At 43.1% G+C, this 16694-nt stretch overlaps 1 protein-coding gene and 1 long non-coding RNA gene across 11 annotated transcripts in view; both read right to left on the bottom strand.

Moving 5' to 3' along the window:
* adgrb2 (adhesion G protein-coupled receptor B2) overlaps positions 1–16694 on the bottom strand; it is a 551118-nt gene that overhangs the window by 206999 nt on the left and 327425 nt on the right. For all 9 annotated transcript variants that reach the window (XM_052472482.1, XM_052472488.1, XM_052472490.1 and 6 more), the window contains 3 exons: positions 7934–8098; positions 7622–7786; positions 429–530 (listed from right to left, as the gene is read on the bottom strand). In XM_052472482.1, coding sequence (XP_052328442.1) covers positions 429–530; positions 7622–7786; positions 7934–8098 — 432 coding nt within the window. The remainder of the gene's footprint in view (positions 1–428; positions 531–7621; positions 7787–7933; positions 8099–16694) is intronic.
* On the bottom strand, positions 10333–15672 carry LOC127909926 (uncharacterized). 2 transcript variants are annotated; one of them, XR_008072941.1, is made up of 3 exons: positions 15609–15672; positions 13849–13880; positions 10333–10503 (listed from the first exon to the last, which is right to left on the bottom strand). It is a non-coding gene; the product is annotated as an uncharacterized LOC127909926 (long non-coding RNA). The 2 variants fall into 2 exon arrangements; XR_008072942.1 differs by lacking the exon at positions 10333–10503 and adding an exon at positions 12822–12876.

Here is a 16694-nt window from a genome sequence, read left to right as displayed (position 1 = left end):
CACAAACTTCAAAGTCATCATCTGTTAGGCAGTATGTTGCTATAGGGACTGTCTGAGGGCCTGAGGAATGGGTCTGCCTGCTATGTCTCTGACACATACTTCTGAACATCAATCTAAATGACCACAATATTAACCTGTATTTATTCTTCACACATACAATTTACACCTCGTCAACCATATAGCTTACAAGTGCCAAAGAAACTTGACAAAGATAAGTGCTAGCATGAGTCAGACACTTGCAGTAGGCAGTTAGACTACATCACTACTGTGTATCCTTACATTATAGCTTAGTAATTGTACTATACTATAAGTGTAGCATGGTTAACCAGTGGTGTTAGTCGGGCACTTGTTGTTGACTAAGACTACATAATCGCTGTTTATAATAGTAGTATAGTTACAGTATAGTACTGTCATAGAATACGGTTTACCAGTGGCGTTAGTCGGACACTTGTTGTAGACTGTTTCTCCAGCCGAGGCACTTTTCCAGGTCATGGCTACAAGGTACTCGTCTCTACAGATCTCATGAGGTGCTGCAGAGAGACAGAAGAGAGAGCGGGAGAGTTAGATAGGACACACACACTCACAGTATATTCATCCATCTTTATTCATCTCTCTCTTTGCTCAAATCTCATAGTGTGGAGAATAGAGAAAGAGAGAGAGCGACAGAAAGAGAGAGGGAAAGAGAGAAAGGAGGAGAGAGAGAGAGCGAGAAAGGGAGAGAGAAAGAGAGAGAGAGAGAGAGTGGGGGGAGGGAGAGTGAGAGCGCGAGGGAGAGGAGGATTGAAGAGAGAGAGAAAACAAAGGAGAAGTGAAAAAGAAAGCCTTTTTTAAATCTAAATATATGTTCCCCTCCAAACTCTTGGACAGATTTTTGAGCCATCAAAGGACGGGCTCTGATAGAATGCTCTGCAGCAATGTCTGACATCTAATCTATAGCCTTCCAGAGCACCACACACACACACACACAAGGGGTGAGAGAGTCCCAGTCAAAGGCATGCTTAGTAAACTGTGTTGTTTGCTGCAGTAGCTGACACACTGACAAATCACAGCGAACAGGGCTTTGAACAATTCTCCCCTGCCTGAGAGCTGATGGAGAGGAAGAGAGAGAGAGAGAGAGAGAGAGAGAGAGAGAGAGAGAGAGAGAGAGAGAGAGAGAGAGAGAGAGAGAGAGAGAGAGAGAGAGAGAGGAAGAGAGAGAGAGGAAGAGAGAGAGAGAGAGAGAGAGAGAGAGAGAGAGAGAGAGAGAGAGAGAGAGAGAGAGAGAGAGAGAGAGAGAGAGAGAGAGAGAGAGAGAGAGAGAGAGAGAGAGAGAGAGAGAGAGAGAGAGGAAGAGAGAGAGAGAGAGAGGAGAGAGAGAGAGAAGAGAGAGAGAGAGAGAGAGAGAGAGAGAGAAGAGAGAGAGGAAGAGAGAGAGAGAGAGAGAGAGAGAGAGAGAGAGAGAGAGAGAGAGAGAGAGTGGTAGAGAGGGTGGTAGAGAGAGTGAAAAGTCAACCTCCCAACACAGAGTACTACTCCCTCACGGAAATGAAGGATACATTCCCACAGCTGGAGGTAAGGTAGGTGGAGCTGGAACAGGAGGTGATTACACTCCAGTCAGCACAAAAAATTGTCCAGCACAACAACACCCCCTCAACCAGACCCGGAGAGCTGGAGGTGTAGAGATACATATCTGCACTCTGGACTGTGGTGAGACAACATCAACAGGAGAAAGAGCAGGAGCAGGAGAAGAACAGAGCACTAGAGAGGATCAGAGTGCTGGAGGAGAGGTTGAGATGGATGGGGAGTGACAAAAAACAACCCATTAGAGAGGTGGTCACCCCAACAGAACAGCCTAACTCAGCTCCTGACAAATGTCTTGACACCACAGCAGAACAGTCCAACCCAGACCCTAACATAGCATCAACATCACAGCAGAACAAACAAATGATGAACCGCAGGGGATCTCACCCCCTCTGAGCACCCCTCCTGTCAGCCACCTGATAGCCCTCCTGACAACAGCCCCACACCCACTGAGGACATACACAAGACACATATTGTACTCCTTATGGACTCAAACGGGAAATATACACAAGAAAATAAAACATTTCCCGAACACAGAGTGTCTAAACTCTGGTGTCCAAACACCCAGAGCGCCCTTGACCTTCTGTCTGAGGACCAACTAGGGTCGCCCAGCCACATAATAATACACACAGGCACAAATGACCTGAGAGCACAGCAGGAACGGGTGGCCAAAGCACTCAAGGCAGTGATTGAAAAAGCTTCTTCTACTTTCCCCAACGCACAAGTGGTTATCTCCACCTTGCTACCACGAAAAGACTTCCACCCTTCTACCATAGACTTCCACCCTCCTACCAAGTATTTCCCATGACTGTGCCTTAAAACAAAAACAAAACACCACTCTACCCTGGACTTGAACAGCCTTTATGACCAGGTCCACCTATGCAAGGCAGCAGTGCCCACCTTCTCCCGGACTCGGAAGGACATCACCCTCAAACACAGACCCAACACTGCACACAGGAGCAACAGATCAATAGACACCCCGCCCAGACCAGCAAGACACTCTCCCAGACCTACGGGACACCCCCCCGCCTGGCCAAGAAGACCTACATCCAAACCATATCACCACCAGCCACACCCCCACCCCAACCAATCAACCCCCCCCAAGTCATGGAACCAACCCATGCCCCCCGCTCCAGCAAAGAAGGCTTCAACATGGAAGCCACACACCAGGCCATGAGCAGGCAAACAGGACCAACCCCCACTCTTACACTAGTCCATGCCATGTACCAGATGTTCAGCAGGCTCTGCTCACACTTACTGGCCTTACTCAGAAGACCAACAACATTGGACACTTTATGGAACACAAAGCCTTCACTATCTCATCTCATCTCCCTTCGGCCTAAATATCAGGAACCTGGACTTCATCAAAGAAATACAGACATTGTCATTCTACAAAAAACCTGGGTTAGAGGTGACGGACCCACTGGTTGCCCTCTAGGTTACAAAGAGCTGGTAGTCCCATCCACCAAACTACCAGGTGTGAAACAGAGAAGGGACTCGGGGGGTATGCTAATTTGGTATAGAGCAGACCTAACTAATTCTGTTCAATTAATCAATATAGGAACATTTTACATTTGTCTAAAAATTCAAAAGGAAATGATCTTAACAGATAAATATGTCCTCCTGTGTGCTACCTTTGTTGTGAAGTCTGGGGTCCACTCACCAATCAAGAATTCACAAAATGGGATGAACACCAAATTGAGACTCTGCGTGCAGAATTCTGCAAAAATATACTCAGTGTAAAACGCCAAATAATGCATGCAGCACAGAATTAGGCCGATACCCGCTCTGCTCACAAACACAAACAGACCCCACAGAGCCCTAGCACAGCAATACAATGAGACCAACATAATCATGAGAAAACAGAAAGATAATTACTTGACACATAAAATAATTAATAGCAAAGTAGAATGCTATTTGGCCCTAAACAAATAGTACACAGGGGCAAAATACCTGACCACTGTGACTAACTCAAACTTAAGGAAAGCATTGACTATATACAGAATCAGTGAGCATTGCCTTGCTATTGAGAAAGGCCGCCGTAGGCAGACCTGGCTTTTAAGAGAAGTAACAGCCCACAAAATGAGGTGGAAACTGAGATGCACTTCCTAACCTCCTGCCCAATCAATGTATGACCATATTAGAGACACATGCTTCCCTCAGATTACACAGATCCAAAAAGAACTTGAAAACAAACCCCATTTGATAAACTCTCATATCTACTGGGCTCTGTGGGGTGTGTTTGTGTTTGTGAACAGAGCCCCAGGACCAGCTTGCTTAGGGGACTCATCTCCAGGTTAATCTCTCTGTAAATGATGGCTTAGAAATTTAAGGTTTGGGAATTGCTTCCTTTTAAGTGGTTGTAGAATTTAACCTGTTACTCCTACCCCCTACTTTTTCGAACATTCTGTTAAAATTTTGCGCAACATTTCAGCGCCCTGCTACTCATGCCAGGAATATAGTATATGCATATGATTAGTATGTGTGGATAGAAAACACTCAAACGTTTATAAAACTGGTTAAATCACGGCTGTGACTATAACAGAACGTGCGTTTCATCGAAAAGTGCAGGAAAATCTGATCACTGAAAATGGGAAAATATATCAATGCGCCACTTCAACCCATTGTTAAACGTGATCCACATTAAATGTGGCCGAGGTTGCAATACCTACACCTTCCACACGATGTCAACAGTCTTGTCATTTGCCTACGATTTGTTTCTTGGTCAAACAGACACAAGGCAGCGCAGTTCTTCCGGTCTCCGACCGGATATTTTGGTTGAGATTTACCCGGACATTATTTCCAGACGTACAGCTGTAGAATATACATCACCTCGTGATCAATTTGATTGCTTATTAACGTTTACGAATACCTAAAGTTGCATTACAAAAGTATTTCGAAGTGTTTTTTGAAAGTTTATCGTCGACTTTTTTAATTTAAATAAATGACGTTACGTTATAAAGCGCTATTTTTTCGTTGATCACACAGTCTTCATAGATCGATATCTAGGCTATATATGGACCGATTTAATCGAAAAAAAGACCCAATAGTGATGTTTATGGGACATCTAGTAGTGCCAACAAAGAAGATGGTCAAAGGTAATGAATGTTTTATATTTTATTTGTGAGTTTTGTGTAGCGCCGACTATGCTAATTATTTTGTTTACGTCCCCTGCGGGTCTTTTGGGGTGTTACATGCTATCAGATAATAGCTTCTCATTCTTTAGCCGAAAAACATTTTAAAAATCTGACTTGTTGCCTGGATTCACAACGAGTGTAGCTTTAATTCAGTACCCTGCATGTGTATTTTAATGAACGTTTGAGTTTTAACGAGTGCTATTAGAATTTAGCGTAGCGCATTTGCATTTCCAGATGTCTAGATGGGACGCCTGCGTGTCAGGTAGGAGCAAGAGGTTAACGTCTCTTTTCTGGATTTTGATCATTAGCGGGTATCGGCGTAATTATGTTCTGCATGCCCATGTGAACAGAGATTGGTTGTGAACTATGAAATATGCCCTTCTCACCCTACTACATAAGCCCTTTACGAAAATGTAACATTTGTATTCCAGAGGATGTGAGGATGACAGTCCACACGTTAAAAGGGCTAATATAAAACTACAGAACTAAGCCAACTTCAGCGTGATGGCAACTTGGTATGAACTTTGAACTCTTACTCACTAAAGAAGTGATACCTCCTAGATGTTGAGTTAGCAGCAGTAGCTGTAAACGCAGGGTAGGAAAGGACGGACAAATTATGTATTCTAACACATGACGACGGTACTACAGCGTATCCATCTGCCACAAGACATATACTTCAAAGGACAAGGGAGAAATCTGTTGGGCAACACGGCCTTCCATCCACGACCAACCTATTGAAGCATAGCTCAGAGTAAATATTTCTTGCATTTTCCTTTTCCAAATGTGCAGTTATTTAGAATGCATAAGATTCTGTATTTACGATAGCATAGCTTTACAAGGTCCGAGGTCTTCCCGCACTTTCATTCAAACCCCAACCACCTTTCTTTGTGTAACCAGCCGTCATATGTGTTCCGTCCGCTCGGGACGTTTTTCTTCTATGACATCTGTGTGATTGTTTAGGTATTAGTAAATAAATAACTAAACCAAATGTTGTATTGCTGATTCAACTTTTTAGCCAGGGTTCAGGAAGATAACCAAGAGTTTACGATGTTCAGATGAGACTGAATAAGGTGACGATTAATAATGGACTGCTATTGACGTAAAAGATTACCAGGTCTTTAAGAGTTTATTCGGAAGATAACAGCTCTATAAACATTATTTTGTGGTGCCCTAACTTTCTAGTTAATTATATTTACCTGATTAGTTTAATCAGGTAATATTAATTACATAGAAATTATTTTATAGAATATCACTTAATCCGGCATAGCAAAGACACAACAACTGTATGTTTGTTTATTCCAAGTGTAACTCTATGTTGTTGTTTGTGTCGCACTGCTTTGCTTTATTTTGGCCAGGTCCCAGTTGTAAATGGGGTAGGGGGCAGCATTCGGAACTTTGGATGAAAAGCATGCCCAAATTAAACGGCCTGCTACTCGGGCCCTGAGGATATGAAATGCATATAACTGGTAGATTTGGATGGAAAGCACTCTAAAGTATCCAAAACTGTTAAAATAGTGTCTGTGAGTATAACAGAACTGATTTGGCAGGCAAAAATCTGAGAAAAATCCATTCATGAAGCAGTTTTTTGGGGGGTTTTGTATTTTTCTATTCAATGCCATTACAGTATCCATTGACTTAGGATTCAAATTGCAGTTCTTATGCCTTCCACTAGATGTCAACAGTCTTTAGAAATCGTTTCAGGCTTGTATTCTGATAAATGAGGGGTTAAGACCAGTCTGAATGAGTGGACCCTGACGTGTCACAGAGCTTTTTCATGCTGCAATCTCACTGGATGTTGGCCCGGTGGGACGCTAGCATCCCACATACCCTAGAGAGGTTAAAAGGCTTATTCACGTTGGTCACGGAGAGCTCACAATTCACATGAGCGATGCCGTATCGGTGGCACTGTGTTTTCCTCGAAGCGGGTGAAGAAGTTGTTTTGCTTGTCCGGGAGCAAGACTTCGGTGTCCGCGATGTGGCTGGTTTTCCATTTATAATTCGTAATTGTCTGGAGTCCCTGCCACATACGTTTCATGTTGGAGCTGTTGAATTGCGACTTAACTTTGTCCATGTACTGACGTTTTGCCTTTTTGATTGCCTTACAAAGGGCATAAGTGGACTGTTATTGACCATATTCCCAGTATATGCTTTAATTATCACAGTGGGAACAACATGCCCTATATACTTCCTGATTTACATTTACATTTAAGTCATTTAGCAGACGCTCTTAGTCACCGTGTCAGTGTATATATCAATATGTCAACATATCCCGGTCTGCATGTTCAAAAAATCTTGAAGCACGGATTCCAATTGGTCAGACCAGCATTGAACAGTCCTTATCACGAATACTTCATTTTTGAGCTCATGCCTAAAGGGAAGGGAGGAGCATGATGGAGGTGCGATCGGAAGGGAGAGTACTACAGGCAATGTGTTGATAAAACCTCGGTAACGTTTTCCTCAGATATGCTGAGAATAACAGGTCCAATTCAGAGAGAGAGAGAGAGAGAGAGAGAGAGAGAGATTAGATGAGGAGAGAAGACAATAGACTGTTCTATTGTGCTGTGTTCAACACAGGGAATCATTCTACTCTCTCGCTGTGATGCAGTTTGACTGACACATGAAGAACCTCAATTATAGTCAATTCCCTAATTTCCACAGTCGTTACAGACACAATCATACTACAACAATACTTAACTCAACACACACACATAGCTAGAAGCACATTCCTACACACTCAATAACAGAGTTAATTAAACAAATACACCATAACATGTTTCAACAAAACCAAACATATTTTCGGAAATGATCACATGGCCACACACACACACACACACACACACACACACACACACACACACACACACACACACACACACACACACACACACACACACACACACACACACACACACACACACACTGACCGGGGCACTTCTTGTCATTGCAGGAGCGGACCTCCTCTCCGGAGCCGTCACAGGGGTAACCCTGTATCCCTGTCCCCTCACACATCCGGAAGCGACGCTGCCACCCTGAGTCACACGTCTTACTGCACAGACTCCAGTGGTTCCAGCTGCCCCAGTTACCCCCACCTGAAGAGAGAGGGGGGAGGGGGGAGATAGGAGGAGACATAGATTCATGGATATCATGACGTAACATACACCCATATTGTACATATATGTTTTGATGCTGTGAAAATGGCTGTCTGATCTCTACGTTTGTGTATATCTCTGTCTTACCACCACAGGATGGGTTGGTACACTCCCTGGTCTCCTGGTGTGGTCCCTTACACTCTGCCCAGACGTGCACCGATGCACTACACCTCCTCTGTCTCTGCTGGCTCCCTGTGGAACAGGTTACACTGCACCTAGACCACGGAGCCCAGTCCAACCACTGACCCTCCACTAGAGAGAGAGAGAGAGAGAGAAAGGGAGAGAGAGAGAGAGAGAGAGAGAGAGAGAGAGAGAGAGAGAGAGAGAGAGAGAGAGAGAGGGAGATAGAGAGAGAAAGGATAGAGAGAGAGAGAGAGAGAGAGGGAGATAGAGAGAGAGAAAGGATAGAAAGGAGAGAGAGAGAGAAAGGATAGAGAGAGAGAGGGAGATAGAGAGAGAGAAAGGATAGAGAGAGAGAGGGAGATAGAGAGAGAGGGAGATAGAGAGAGAGAAAGGATAGAGAGAGAGAGAGAGAGAGAGAGAGAGAGAGAGAGAGAGAGAGAGAGAGAGAGAGAGAGAGAGAGAGAGAGGGAGGGAGGGAGGGGGAGGGAGGAGGGGGAGGGAGGGAGGGAGGATAGAGAGAGAGAGAGAGAGAGAGAGAGAGAGAGAGAGAGAGAGAGAGAGAGAGAGAGAGAGAGAGAGAGAGAGAGAGAGAGAGAGAGAGAGAGAGAGAGAGAGAAAGGGAGAGAGAGAGAGAGGAGAGAGAGAGAGAGAGAGAGGAGAGAGAGAGAGGGGAGAGAGGGAGATAGAGAGAGAAAGGATAGAGAGAGAGAGCAACAAACTAGCAAAGAGAGAGAGGAGATCAGAGAGAGAGAACCAATAGAGTTCAGCCAGAGAGAGAGAGAGAAAGGATAGAGAGAGAGAGAGGGAGATAGAGAGAGAGAAAGGATAGAGAGAGAGAGAGGGAGATAGAGAGAGAGAAAGGATAGAGAGAGAGAGAGAGAGAGAGAGAGAGAGAGAGAGAGAGAGAGAGAGAGAGAGAGAGAGGGAGGGAGGGAGGGAGGGAGGGAGGGAGGGAGGGAGGGAGGGAGGGAGGAGGGAGAAAGGATAGAGAGAGAGAGAGGGAGATAGAGAGAGAAAGGATAGAGAGAGAGAAAGGATAGAGAGAGAGAAAGGATAGAGAGAAGAGAGAGAGAGAGAGAGAGAGAGAGAGAGAGAGAGAGAGAGAGAGAGGGAGGGAGGGAGGGAGGGAGGGAGGGAGGGAGGGAGGGAGGGAGGGAGGGGGAGAGAGAGAGAGAGAGAAAGTCTCTTGTATGAACATAATTCCAGACCTAGTTGCTGCAACAAACTAGCAAATAAATCCAAACAACTCCAGATTTCCAACTCTCTTCATTATGGAACCAATCAGAGTTCCAGCCAGACAAGAAAGTGCAAAAGTGCCCACTTTTACGAAGTACTTTTGCATGGTTGTGCACTTCCATCTGAGTCCTGGTTTTGTTTGGGGGGGTGGTTGGATTTCCCACCATAATGCAGTGAGATTTGAAGAGGATTGTGTTCTTCAACCAATTCCATCTGGAGTTTTGGTGGAGGACTTGTGAGGAAAGACTAAATCAAAGAGGAGAACAGCCTTTTAATCAAATTAAAGTAGTGCCAGTCAGACGGCAGCGGATGGATACGGAATACTGAGCAGTCGCACCAAAGCCTGATAACATACACCCACTCCGTAACCAAAGCCTCCACTTCTCTCTTTGATGAATAATCGAGTGGAAAATGACACCGTTGGCAGCTATCCAATATTTACATTTTAAATATATAATATACACAAAAACAAGATAGACATAAACACATATAGAGATGTACAGATATACTGTACAGTACATATATATATTTGACATGTACATTAAAGTAATGCAGTTTGCTCCTACATATAGGACTCCAGTGATTTAATCTCTTCCACTATTTAGCCAAGTCTTCAGTGGCAGACACCAAACATAGAGAAATGCTGTAGAGAGATGCTTTACAGCACCTGGGAAAACCCTATAGACCTGTGTATCAACTTATAAGCGTTGCAAAGACACTTTTACAAGATATGAAAAGACAACGTGGCCCTCTGGGCAAATTACACATCTCACCATAGCTGTGTGTGTGTGTGTGTGTGTGTACCTGTGTATGTGTGTGTGTGTACACCTGTGTATGTGTGTGTGTACACCTGTGTATGTGTGTGTGTGTGTATATGTGTGTTTGTGTGTGTTTGTGTGTGTGTACACCTGTGTATGTGTGTTTGTGTGTGTGTACACCTGTGTATATGTGTGTTTGTGTGTGTGTACACCTGTGTATATGTGTGTTTGTGTGTGTGTACACCTGTGTATATGTGTGTTTGTGTGTGTGTACACCTGTGTATATGTGTGTTTGTACACCTGTGTATATGTGTGTTTGTACACCTGTGTGTTTGTGTGTGTGTACACCTGTGTATATGTGTGTTTGTGTGTGTGTACACCTGTGTATATGTGTGTTTGTGTGTGTGTACACCTGTGTATATGTGTGTTTGTGTGTGTGTACACCTGTGTATATGTGTGTTTGTGTGTGTGTACACCTGTGTATATGTGTGTTTGTGTGTGTGTACACCTGTGTATATGTGTGTATGTGTGTGTGTACACCTGTGTATGTGTGTGTGTACACCTGTGTATATGTGTGTTTGTGTGTGTGTACACCTGTGTATATGTGTGTATGTGTGTGTGTACACTTGTGTATATGTGTGTATGTGTGTGTGTACACCTGTGTATGTGTGTGTGTGTACACCTGTGTATATGTGTGTTTGTGTGTGTGTACACCTGTGTATATATGTGTTTGTGTGTGTGTACACTTGTGTATATGTGTGTGTGTGTGTGTGTACACCTGTGTATATGTGTGTTTGTGTGTGTGTACACCTGTGTATATGTGTGTTTGTGTGTGTGTACACCTGTGTATATGTGTGTTTGTGTGTGTGTACACCTGTGTATATGTGTGTTTGTGTGTGTGTACACCTGTGTATATGTGTGTTTGTGTGTGTGTACACCTGTGTATATGTGTGTTTGTGTGTGTGTACACCTGTGTATATGTGTGTTTGTGTGTGTGTACACCTGTGTATATGTGTGTTTGTGTGTGTGTACACCTGTGTATGTGTTTGTGTGTGTGTACACCTGTGTATGTGTTTGTGTGTGTGTACACTTGTGTATATGTGTGTGTGTGTATGTGTACACCTGTGTATATGTGTGTTTGTGTGTGTGTACACCTGTGTATATATGTGTTTGTGTGTGTGTACACCTGTGTATGTGTTTGTGTGTGTGTACACTGTGTATATGTGTGTGTGTGTATGTGTACACCTGTGTATGTGTTTGTGTGTGTGTACACCTGTGTATATGTGTGTTTGTGTGTGTGTACACCTGTGTATATATGTGTTTGTGTGTGTGTACACTTGTGTATATGTGTGTTTGTGTGTGTGTACACCTGTGTATGTGTATGTGTGTGTGTACACCTGTGTATATGTGTGTTTGTGTGTGTGTACACCTGTGTATATGTGTGTGTGTGTGTGTGTACACCTGTGTATGTGTGTGTGTGTACACCTGTGTATATGTGTGTTTGTGTGTGTGTACACCTGTGTATGTGTGTGTTGTGTGTGTGTACACCTGTGTATATATGTGTTTGTGTGTGTGTACACTTGTGTATATGTGTGTTTGTGTGTGTACACCTGTGTATATATGTGTTTGTGTGTGTGTACACCTGTGTATATGTGTGTTTGTGTGTGTGTACACCTGTGTATATGTGTGTTTGTGTGTGTGTACACCTGTGTATATATGTGTTTGTGTGTGTGTACACCTGTGTATATATGTGTATGTGTGTGTGTACACCTGTGTATGTGTGTGTGTACACCTGTGTATATATGTGTATGTGTGTGTGTGTACACCTGTGTATGTGTGTGTGTGTACACCTGTGTATATATGTGTTTGTGTGTGTGTACACCTGTGTATGTGTGTGTGTACACCTGTGTATATATGTGTTTGTGTGTGTGTACACCTGTGTATGTGTTTGTGTGTGTGTACACCTGTGTATATGTGTGTTTGTGTATGTGTACACCTGTGTATATGTGTGTTTGTGTGTGTGTACACCTGTGTATATATGTGTTGTGTGTGTGTACACCTGTGTATATGTGTTTGTGTGTGTGTACACCTGTGTATATGTGTGTTTGTGTGTGTGTGTACACCTGTGTATGTGTTTGTGTGTGTGTACACCTGTGTATATATGTGTTTGTGTGTGTGTACACCTGTGTATGTGTGTGTGTGTGTGTACACCTGTGTATATATGTGTTTGTGTGTGTGTACACCTGTGTATATGTGTGTTTGTGTGTGTGTACACCTGTGTATGTGTTTGTGTGTGTGTACACTTGTGTACATGTGTGTTTGTGTGTGTGTACACCTGTGTATGTGTGTGTGTACACCTGTGTATATGTGTGTTTGTGTGTGTGTACACCTGTGTATATGTGTGTTTGTGTGTGTGTACACCTGTGTATATGTGTGTTTGTGTGTGTGTACACCTGTGTATATATGTGTTTGTGTGTGTGTACACCTGTGTATATATGTGTTTGTGTGTGTGTACACCTGTGTATATATGTGTTTGTGTGTGTGTACACCTGTGTATATATGTGTTTGTGTGTGTGTACACCTGTGTATATATGTGTGTGTATGTGTGTGTGTGTACACCTGTGTGTTTGTGTGTGTGTACACCTGTGTATATATGTGTTTGTGTGTGTGTACACTTGTGTATATGTGTGTTTGTGTGTGTGTACACCTGTGTATATATGTGTATGTGTGTGTGTGTGTATGTGTGTGTGTGTACACCTGTGTATATGTGTGTTTGTGTGTGTACACCTGTGTATATGTGTGTTTGTGTGTGTGTACACCTGTGTATATGTGTATGTGTGTGTGTACACCTGTGTATATGTGTGTTTGTGTGTGTGTACACCTGTGTATATGTGTGTATGTGTGTGTGTACACCTGTGTATATGTGTATGTGTGTGTGTGTGTACACCTGTGTATATGTGTGTTTGTGTGTGTGTACACCTGTGTATATGTGTGTTTGTGTGTGTGTACACCTGTGTATATGTGTGTTTGTGTGTGTGTACACCTGTGTATATGTGTGTTTGTGTGTGTGTACACCTGTGTATATGTGTGTTTGTGTGTGTGTACACCTGTGTATATGTGTGTTTGTGTGTGTGTACACCTGTGTATGTGTGTGTTTGTGTGTGTGTACACCTGTGTATATGTGTGTTTGTGTGTGTGTACACCTGTGTATGTGTGTGTTTGTGTGTGTGTACACCTGTGTATATGTGTGTTTGTGTGTGTGTACACCTGTGTATGTGTGTATGTGTGTGTGTACACCTGTGTATATGTGTGTTTGTGTGTGTGTACACCTGTGTATATGTGTGTGTGTGTGTGTACACCTGTGTATATGTGTGTTTGTGTGTGTGTACACCTGTGTATATGTGTGTATGTGTGTGTGTGTGTACACCTGTGTATATGTGTGTTTGTGTGTGTGTGTACACCTGTGTATATGTGTGTTTGTGTGTGTGTGTGTACACCTGTGTATATGTGTATGTGTGTGTGTACACCTGTGTATATGTGTGTTTGTGTGTGTGTACACCTGTGTATATGTGTGTATGTGTGTGTACACCTGTGTATATGTGTGTTTGTGTGTGTGTGTACACCTGTGTATATGTGTGTTTGTGTGTGTGTACACCTGTGTATATGTGTATGTGTGTGTGTACACCTGTGTATATGTGTGTTTGTGTGTGTACACCTGTGTATACACCTGTGTATATGTGTATGTGTGTGTGTGTACACCTGTGTATATGTGTGTTTGTGTGTGTGTACACCTGTGTATATGTGTGTTTGTGTGTGTGTACACCTGTGTATATGTGTGTTTGTGTGTGTGTACACCTGTGTATATGTGTGTGTGTGTGTGTACACCTGTGTATATGTGTGTATGTGTGTGTGTACACCTGTGTATATGTGTGTTTGTGTGTGTGTACACCTGTGTATATGTGTGTTTGTGTGTGTGTACACCTGTGTATATGTGTGTTTGTGTGTGTGTACACCTGTGTATATGTGTGTTTGTGTGTGTGTGTACACCTGTGTATATGTGTGTTTGTGTGTGTGTACACCTGTGTATGTGTGTGTTTGTGTGTGTGTACACCTGTGTATATGTGTGTTTGTGTGTGTGTACACCTGTGTATATGTGTGTTTGTGTGTGTGTACACCTGTGTATGTGTGTTTGTGTGTGTGTACACCTGTGTATATGTGTGTGTATGTGTGTGTGTACACCTGTGTATATGTGTGTGTGTGTGTGTACACCTGTGTATATGTGTTTGTGTGTGTGTACACCTGTGTATATGTGTGTTTGTGTGTGTGTACACCTGTGTATATGTGTGTGTGTGTGTGTGTACACCTGTGTATATGTGTATGTGTGTGTGTGTACACCTGTGTATGTGTATGTGTGTGTGTACACCTGTGTATATGTGTATGTGTGTGTGTGTACACCTGTGTATATGTGTGTATGTGTGTGTGTACACCTGTGTATATGTGTATGTGTGTGTGTACACCTGTGTATGTGTTTGTGTGTGTGTACACCTGTGTATATGTGTGTTGTGTGTGTGTACACCTGTGTATGTGTTTGTGTGTGTGTACACCTGTGTATATGTGTGTTTGTGTGTGTGTACACCTGTGTATGTGTGTGTGTGTGTACACCTGTGTATATGTGTGTTGTGTGTGTGTACACCTGTGTATGTGTGTGTGTGTGTGTACACCTGTGTATATGTGTGTGTGTGTGTGTACACCTGTGTATGTGTGTGTGTGTACACCTGTGTATATGTGTGTTTGTGTGTGTGTACACCTGTGTATATGTGTTGTGTGTGTGTGTACACCTGTGTATATGTGTGTGTTGTGTGTGTGTGTACACCTGTGTATATGTGTATGTGTGTGTGTGTACACCTGTGTATATGTGTGTTTGTGTGTGTGTACACCTGTGTATGTGTATGTGTGTGTGTACACCTGTGTATATGTGTGTGTGTGTGTGTACACCTGTGTATATGTGTGTGTGTGTGTGTGTACACCTGTGTATGTGTGTGTGTGTGTGTGTGTACACCTGTGTATATGTGTGTTTGTGTGTGTGTACACCTGTGTATATGTGTGTTTGTGTGTGTGTACACCTGTGTATATGTGTGTTTGTGTGTGTGTACACCTGTGTATATGTGTATGTGTGTGTGTGTACACCTGTGTATATGTGTATGTGTGTGTGTACACCTGTGTATATGTGTATGTGTGTGTGTGTACACCTGTGTATATGTGTATTGTGTGTGTGTACACCTGTGTGTGTACACCTGTGTGTATGTGTGTGTGTGTGTGTACACCTGTGTATATATATGTGTATGTGTGTGTGTACACCTGTGTATATGTGTGTTTGTGTGTGTGTACACCTGTGTATATGTGTGTTTGTGTGTGTGTACACCTGTGTATATGTGTGTTTGTGTGTGTGTACACCTGTGTATATGTGTGTTTGTGTGTGTGTACACCTGTGTATATGTGTGTTTGTGTGTGTGTACACCTGTGTATATGTGTGTTGTGTGTGTGTGTACACCTGTGTATATGTGTGTTTGTGTGTGTGTACACCTGTGTATATGTGTGTGTGTGTGTGTACACCTGTGTATATGTGTATGTGTGTGTGTGTACACCTGTGTATATGTGTGTATGTGTGTGTGTACACCTGTGTATATGTGTATGTGTGTGTGTGTACACCTGTGTATGTGTGTATGTGTGTGTGTACACCTGTGTATATGTGTGTGTGTGTGTGTGTACACCTGTGTATATGTGTGTGTGTGTGTGTGTACACCTGTGTATATGTGTGTTTGTGTGTGTGTACACCTGTGTATATGTGTGTGTGTGTGTGTACACCTGTGTATATGTGTGTGTGTGTGTGTACACCTGTGTATATGTGTGTTTGTGTGTGTGTACACCTGTGTATATGTGTTTGTGTGTGTGTACACCTGTGTATATGTGTGTGTGTGTGTGTACACCTGTGTATATATGTGTGTGTGTGTGTGTGTGTACACCTGTGTATATGTGTGTTTGTGTGTGTGTACACCTGTGTATATGTGTGTTTGTGTGTGTGTACACCTGTGTATATGTGTGTTTGTGTGTGTGTACACCTGTGTATATGTGTGTTTGTGTGTGTACACCTGTGTATATGTGTGTTTGTGTGTGTACACCTGTGTATATGTGTGTGTGTGTGTGTACACCTGTGTATATGTGTGTTTGTGTGTGTGTACACCTGTGTATATGTGTGTTTGTGTGTGTGTACACCTGTGTATATGTGTGTGTGTGTGTACACCTGTGTATATGTGTTTGTGTGTGTGTACACCTGTGTATATGTGTGTGTGTGTGTGTGTACACCTGTGTATATGTGTGTTTGTGTTGTGTGTGTACACCTGTGTATATGTGTGTTGTGTGTGTGTACACCTGTGTATATGTGTGTGTGTGTGTGTGTACACCTGTGTATATGTGTGTGTGTGTGTGTACACCTGTGTATATGTGTGTTGTGTGTGTGTGTACACCTGTGTATATGTGTGTGTGTGTGTGTGTACACCTGTGTATATGTGTGTGTGTGTGTGTGTACACCTGTGTATATGTGTGTGTGTGTGTGTGTACACCTGTGTATATGTGTGTGTGTGTGTGTACACCTGTGTATGTGTGTGTGTGTGTGTGTGTACACCTGTGTATATGTGTGTTTGTGTGTGTGTACACCTGTGTATATGTGTATG

The sequence above is a fragment of the Oncorhynchus keta genome, chromosome 20 (assembly GCF_023373465.1).
Source record: "Oncorhynchus keta strain PuntledgeMale-10-30-2019 chromosome 20, Oket_V2, whole genome shotgun sequence".
Lineage (NCBI taxonomy): Eukaryota > Metazoa > Chordata > Actinopteri > Salmoniformes > Salmonidae > Oncorhynchus > Oncorhynchus keta.
Note: the sequence above shows the minus strand (reverse complement) of the source record. Positions and strands in the feature narration are given on the sequence as shown.